The sequence below is a fragment of the Gavialis gangeticus genome, unplaced genomic scaffold (assembly GCF_001723915.1).
Source record: "Gavialis gangeticus isolate Ggan-Ray unplaced genomic scaffold, GavGan_comp1, whole genome shotgun sequence".
NCBI lineage: Eukaryota > Metazoa > Chordata > Crocodylia > Gavialidae > Gavialis > Gavialis gangeticus.
The window spans coordinates 27616994-27624555 of record NW_017729034.1 but is presented as its reverse complement, the minus strand read 5'-3'; the positions used below and the strand labels follow the sequence as shown (position 1 = coordinate 27624555).

Below are 7562 nucleotides of genomic sequence, written 5' to 3'. Positions count from 1 at the left end.
GAGGGTCTCCAGTCATCCACCCTGGTCGCCAACATCAGCTTGCAGGGATGCGTAGCTTTCCTTAACATAGAGCTACACCCCTGCCCCTTTTATCTACACGATCCCTCCTGTACAGGGTATAGCCATCTATACCCATGGTCCAGTTGTGGGTGGAGTCCCACCAGGTCTCCGTTATCCCTATGATGTCATAATTATTTGCATTGAGCAGGAGGAGCTAGGCTGCAGCCCCACATCCCATCCTTAGTGCAGCAATTGTGCCATTGTCCCCGCTGCTTCCGAGCCCTGGCTCTGGCCAGGTTGCAGCCCCATGCCACGCACCCTGCTGTCAGCACAGAATTCAGGGGGGCACGTGCTCCTTGTGCTCTGGCCATGTCACCAGGGCTAGGGACAGACATTACACATAAATCAGTTTAAGTGCTCAGAAACTGGTTTAAACCTGTAACAGAACAGATGTTCAGTGCACATAAACCAGTTTGAAAATGGCTGAAACCAGAATGTAGTATCAGACTTAACTGATTTGGGTCCAACTGGTTTATGCACTGTCTATCCCAGACCCCTTGCTGATTTAAGATAAATCAGACACCCCCAGCATCCCAGCATGCTCTCTGGGCTGGCCAGGCTCTGTGCTCCCCTCTGTGTCTGCCTGGCTTTTTCTCTGCCAGGCAAGAATTATTCCCCTCTGCCTTATGCAGACACCTCCACATTAGCTAGCAGACCACATGTTGGCTACAGTCTGTGTTGTGGGAGATGATCAAGGCAGACAGGCTTTTTGGAGCTAATCAATACGTAGCTTAATGTCCGTCCTTGGAAACCACTGTTTGAGAGAAGCTGTTTGCTTCCCCCCACCATTCTCTGCTAAGCACAAATTCCCCCTCCCCTTTGCCTTGCTGAGGTGTCTGTATTAGCTAGCAGACCACATGCTGCCTCTGTGCTGAATCAACAGGTAGCTGGTAATGTCTGTTTTCTTAATGGGGCAATAAACACTGAGATAAAGGTGACAAACATTGTTATCAGTCCCCCCTCCCCACCACACCCTTGCTTGCCTGTCAGTTTCCTGCAGACAGTATGCAGAAGCAGGGAGGGAGAGTGAAAAGCTCTGTATCATCAACAGATGCATGCACTGCACACACACCCCTTGCCTCAGTGCTAGCCTGGGTCTGAGGGCTGACAACACTCCCACCCCTTGAGCAGCCAGTGGGGAAAAAGCCTGGGACCCTGCAGGCAGACCTCCCTAATGAGAAAGTCCTGCTGGGACCTGGCCACCCAGCTCAACTCTGCAAGAGAAGGGAGGGCTGCTTTAGCACCCCCTGGCTTTTAGCCTGAGCCACTCCAGGCATGTGCTTGAATTTCCTCAGTCCAGAAGGACTGTCTGCATGGTTGGAAACTGGTTCAGCCTAGCCAGATTAGTCTAATCTGCAAAGGTTGAATCAATTCAGGCTCAGGCTTTTTGAATGTCTGTCCCTAGCCCTGCAGATCAGAGGTTTCCCTTGTGTAAGTCCATTGATAACCAGAAATGGTATGACTACTGTATTTTAAAATGCAGCCAAAAGAAGTAACTGTATTATGTAGAGCTGCTCACCTCTGTTTCATAGAAGTTTCTGCATCTTAGCAGTATATTGGAGACACTGTACAAAAGCCTTTTATTTTCTTTTTTTTATTTGTCACTTACCACTTTACTAACTCTTCTGTCTTTTCTTCTCCCCCCTCCACATGAGTCTCCATGCCATAACTATTTTTTAGAGAGCTGGATCCTGTTCCCTGTTTTCCCCTTCTATCCCCAGGAGCTCGTGAAGAGGCAGTGACTTGAATTCAACAACCTGTTCTGCCCTCTACATGCTCTGTAGCTCTCCAAAGCCCTGACAGTCCAGCTCTAATTGAAGCTGGAATCCGTGTCCTCCCTTGCTTCCCTCAGCGATGTTAGCAATGCAGTCCAGAATGCCGTTTTAACTTTGTTGCTGAGATCTTCATGGAGAACTTCTCACAGGAAGCAAGCAGCAGTGTTGTATTTTGTAACTCCCTTTCCAGATGAAACTTAGAGGTGGTGAAATAAATCTATAGCTAGTGTAGCTGAGCTTCACTGCACAGTTCTGATTTCACTGTTTTATAGCAAGCCTATAACAAGATGGTCTCATTCCCTTCTTCAGGGTATTTGAATTATTTACCTATTTGGATGTGTTCCTTTATATTCTTGTGTCTGTCTGGTTTTATAACTGGCCTAGGCAATATGTCCTTGGAAGAAATACTTGCCAGAATACACGAAAAGTTGTATGGTAAAGAACATTTTGGTAGCAACAATGGTTGTCAAACTAAATCTACTTCAGCTGTAAGCATGTTGATTCATGGTTCTGGCAGTGACCAGTGGGAAGAGCTCTCTCTAGGTACAAATGCAGGAGTGAAGATGGTAGGTAATTCTCTTCCCAGCCCTAACTATCACTGTGGACAGGTGCAATAAGAAAAGGCACTTTCAGCACAAAGCCACGTCAGTAAGGGAGCCTATTTTACCCTGCTTAGAGGAGTACAATTCTACATATGCCTTTCTAGAGGATCTCTCTCAATATTTCAGCACAGTAGAGAGTTAAAGCTCAACTTGACAATTCCATACCCACTCAAGTTAAGGACTTGTGCTATTCAAGTCCAGACCCATTAAACTAGTTTGTTAAAGTCAAGGCATGCTGAAAACTGAAACAGGATGGTTTCTTTTTGAGGCTTGCGCCTTTGGGTGCCAAATGTGGTGTTCAGTTTTCTGTTCAGTAACTAGTTTTGGATAAGAAGTTGCATCCTATGTCAGATAGAGGCAAGAACTTTGTTGAAGAGGTGAGTAGGGGAAGACTAGGGGCTAAATCCAAACTGGAATTTTGACCCTGCAACATTGACTGTTGTAGTGTCTAACTCTGGACACCTGGTCCTCAGAGGAAAAGCCGGAGAAAACTGTGACATGATTCAGATCACTATTAAGAGCACAGGGAGAGTGGGGTGCCTTGTAACAGGATTCAGAAAAGCTATCACATTGAGAATGGAGCTCCTTAGTGTGAGTGACTAGAAAATAGTGCATCTTAGGAGGGCAATGATTTGGGTGGGGGCAGGGTGGTGGCCTTGATTTACCTCTGAATTATCTAGGCATCCACCTTTAGTAGATACTTTCTTCTGAAAGATCCACCAATGAGCAAATAATGGTGGCTACTCCTCATGGAGGTGACTAGTGATTAGAGCACTTGTTCTGGGGCCAGCTTCCTCTCCTACCTTGAAGAGATTTAAACCTGCATACTGCATTTCCCATTAGAATGCCCTAACAATAAGGACATTAAGCCAGTGGTGCTCAGCCTTTTGGCTCCGTGGGCCAAATGAGTGGCATAGGGCCTATCTGTAGACCAGATCAGGCTCTGGGGCCCAGCACCACCCGCTCCTTGCCCTGCATGCTGGGATTGGGGCCTAGCTCTGTGCATTGGGATCAGGCAGTGAATTTGGTGCATGGAGCCCATGGGTCCAGATACTTAGCAGCTGGGGAGTGGTGGCATCCTCCCCTGCCACCAAATTTCCATACCTGCAGGGAGCCCTGCTGACAGGTGATGTGGCACTGTGGGCTGGAGGCTGAGAATCCCTGACAAGCTATAAAGAGATGGGTTATGTTCCATCCTTTTCAATGAAGCTATAACAGTATGTAGCAGAGTGTGTAAGATGCAGTGAGCCAGAGATGGGGAATGTGACACTACAAATCTAGTCATCAGGACACTCACTTGGGACGAAGTCCTGGATGCCAGTCTCTGCTCAAAGGACTATTCATGGGTCTTAGACAACAATAGCCTGTCTCTTCCTGGCATGTTCTACGGAGATGTAGCTTTGCATCCCCCCCAGACAGAGGAAGCAATTGAACTGGTTCAATCTCAGTCATGTGAACACTGTGGCCACTTAGCTATTACGTTAAAAGAGGGTCAGTTTCCGCTTCAGGCATTCGTTTTCTAACTGCCCCCCCCCCAAAGCAAAACAAAAACTTTGACCTCCGTTGTATTTTTGCAGGGAATCCAGTCCTTTAGGCATTTTTTACAGAAGGTCTATTGAATTGGGTCCCTTGAGACCCTTTGGGGGAAAGGGGGAGCATTGGGGAATGCTTAGTTTCTAGATCCCAATGAAGCATGGGGAGGAGATGGATGCTTCCCTACACAGCACCCTCAGGACCGAGATACTTCCTTGTACACCAAGAAATAGAGGCTTGGGTGGCTGGAGACAGTTTCCAGCCTGGACAAAGCTGGCTCCAAACTTCAGGTGATTTCAGGATCAGGCAGGCAGAGTGGGGTGGTTGTGTGTGGGTTTTTGGATCTGCTTTTAAGTTTCTTAGTTGGTGCGGGCAGGAAGTTGCTATTGGACTCTCTCAGTGGCTCTTGCATACCCTTCCAGTAACACAGGTGGAAACCCAAGGGACAGTGTTGGAGAAGAGTTAACCTTTTGCAGCTACCTATGCAAGTCACTGGTTTGTAATAAACCAAGAGGTAGAAGTGTTTGCATAAATGCTTCTGAAAGCTATTACTAAAACTTTCCCTGATTTCAATGCTTGCTGCTTGGGAAGAAAAGGTGCGGTACTTTTTGTCCAGCATAACCAAACTGCTAGTGGAGTATCTTGTAATGTAATTTGTGATTTGGGAGGTATAATCTAATGCTATTTCATGATGAGCAATGCAGCTCTAAAGAAAGGAGATAATGACTTCACCTCAGCAAGTCACTGTGTCTGTCTTAAGCAAGATGACCCTGTTAAATTACAGTGACAATTTAAAAGATGGACCCTATAACCAGGGGGAGAAAATGGAACATTTAACTTCTGGGGTGGACAATGGAAAGCCTCCAAATGTTCTGATCCAATATGGTAGCAAACATAAATAGCAATAAACGGAGTTGGGCAACTATTTCCTTTGCACCACTCAGTGCATCTGGCCCAGAACTGGGGTGTTGTTGGCAAGGAGCATTGCTAGGGCTGCACCAGAGCCAGGAGGTGGGAAGAGCCAGTGGTGGCAGCAGTGGACAGGTCCTAGTGCTGGCCTGCCTTGGGGCTGAACTGGGGTCATTTTGGCCAGTTACCAGGAAAAAAAATATTGCCAGCCACTGCCACTAGTGTGTTTTATTAGGTAGTTCATGATCTGCAGAGTATCCTATGAATTGGCTGCCTTCCATAAGAGGAACATGAAACTTTGCCTTACAGATAGTGAGATGGAAAAAAAATGGAGATAATGCCCTCTTTCATCCACCACCTCCTCTGACTTTTTTTTCCATCCCCACCCTCAACCTTGAGAACTGGTATCTTGCAAGAGGCCCTTCCATATAGCATTCTCAGGAGGGGCCAGTTATCTTTTCCTTGAAGATAAAGGGGTTGCCTGAACAGGAACAAAATATGCATTAATACTTCAATTCACCCTCTTACTTGCTATTATTTATAGCATCCACAAAATTTATAGCATTTGTTTGTTTTGTTTTTTAAAAAAATCTTCAGAGACGTTACTTCCATCTCTTCCCCCTACCTTTTTTCCTGAAAAGGGAAAGAGTTCCCCCTCTCCCTCTTAAGGGACATGCAACATTAAAGACTGTGTGTTGGCTGGGGCCTTCCTGTGCACAAGGGTGGGAGCAAGATGTGTGGTCTGGGCAGGGTACAATTAATTGGTGGGTGCCTGCAGGCCAAATGAAATTGCCTGGCAGGCCAGATTTGGCTCACAGGCTGTATTTTGTCCACCCCTGTACTATAAGCTCTAGTGCTTGGGTCTGGATTGAGGGCTTGTTGCTTGGTGGGGAGTACTTTTGAGGAAGCTTGCACAGACTTGGTCTCCTTGTTTGGGTTTTAGAAGAACTTGCTGCCAAATTCACTTAAACTTGAAACCAAAATAAAATCTGAAACTTGGCCATTTCCTGGGAGGAGAGCTTGTCTTCAGTGGATGCAAGATGCTGGATATAGCACACTGTTTCCAGGTTCGTAGTGCATACTTTCCCTTCAGGACTGCAATTGGAAGAGAAAGGACACTGCTGTAAATTCAACCCCATCTCAGCATTTAATGAAACTGAATTGTATCAGTTCAAATTGCCCATCTCAGGAGGTGGAAACTTCCCTAATGCAGATGGTTTGCTTAGGTTGATAAAGGGGCCCTTTCATTAGATACTTTTATAAAGGGAAGAAGGCTAGAATAATCACAACTGCTAATGGGGAAAATCTGTAAACAGGCTCTCTGATTCAGCTTGGCTAGGATGCTGATCTAGCCTAGAAATCATGTGTTGCAGTAAACCAGTTTTCCCAGAAGGGTAATAATAATCAGCTGTAATATAGTTAGCCTTTACATAAGGAAAGGGCTTGTATGAGCATAAAAACATACAAATCTGTATAACTTGACCCTCTGTCCTATAAGCCTGCTTCTGAGAGGATAATTGAGGTAGGAAGTAAAAGTTACTAGCCATGGTCATCTGGCAGGTCATTTTTGAAGGCTAGTATTAGATTTCAGGAAGTCCTAGGTTCCTGGTGGTTTAACGAGGGGGCATAGTATGCATTAAAATGGGACAGTACTCAATGAATAGAGTAAGCTCAGACAAGTCTGCCCTGACTTTCTCTAGATGCTCTAACTTTGCCCCATGATATGGGTGACTTCTGGAGCTGGGCGTTATGTGCCATGTGGCCCAGCTCTTTTAACATCTCCTTAGGAGTTGGCAACCACCCTGTGAGGGGGCTTGCTAGCTTATAGCATTCTAGCTTAATAGAGGTGGCCCTACCATTGGGATAAAATAGAGGCAAGAGTGTGGAGTCAGTTAGGCGTGGGAGAGAGGTTCCAAGTAGGCCAGGAGCAAAGCAAAGCGGTCTTGCCCAGACCACTTGCTACTGTCTGCTCTAGGCTTATAAAGGCCTAAGAGGGAAGAGTCCTTCCTGTTGCCCTCGGAGAAGATCCAGCTTAGCCCTGGATCACTTTCAGATGGGGCCTGGAGTAGGATTCTGTGCAGCTGGGCTTAGGTTCATTCCCACCTGACCTCGAGAGAGCTGAAATGTTTGGAAGGGAGGGCAAAATTCTTGCTTATTTACTTTTCCTCCTGCCAGTCCCTGTTTTAAAAATGCAAATTATTGCAGGTAGGACTTTGGCACATGCATTGCTAACATTGCAGGCTCCCTGCCATTGGAATAGAAGGAAGCACTGGTAGTCATCATTGCAGCGGGAGAAGTGGTAATAAAGGTTTCTTGCAAGTAACCCCAGATGCTGCTGACACTGCAGTGTGATCCATGTAGTTGTAACCAGGAGAAACATCTCATAAGAGTCGGATTTTCCTAAGGAGGTCTAAAAAATCCATAAAGACAGGCTTGTCGAGCATGTGGCGTATGAGGCAGATCCAGCCTATGGAGCTTCTCTGTCTGGCCTGCCAGGCTACTGCAGCCCAGCAGTGGAGCTGCAGTGTGCCCTATGCCCCATGCTGGAGTTGAACCTGGTGCTATAGCAAGGACGTGGGCCACATGGGGATGCCAGCAGGTCCAGCTCTAGTCTGGGGCACGTGGTACCAGTTCATCTAGCTGAGGATCATAGAATCATAGAAGTAGGGTTGGAAGGGACCTT

The 7562-nt window shown here is 46.5% G+C and overlaps 1 protein-coding gene across 1 annotated transcript in view; it reads left to right on the top strand.

Moving 5' to 3' along the window:
* The first annotated feature begins 2224 nt into the window (after nt 1–2224).
* GLP1R (glucagon like peptide 1 receptor) overlaps nt 2225–7562 on the top strand; it is a 135964-nt gene continuing 130626 nt past the window's right edge. Inside the window, exon 1 of the mRNA XM_019526700.1 lies at nt 2225–2401. Within this exon, the coding sequence (XP_019382245.1) occupies nt 2225–2401 (177 nt within the window). The remainder of the gene's footprint in view (nt 2402–7562) is intronic.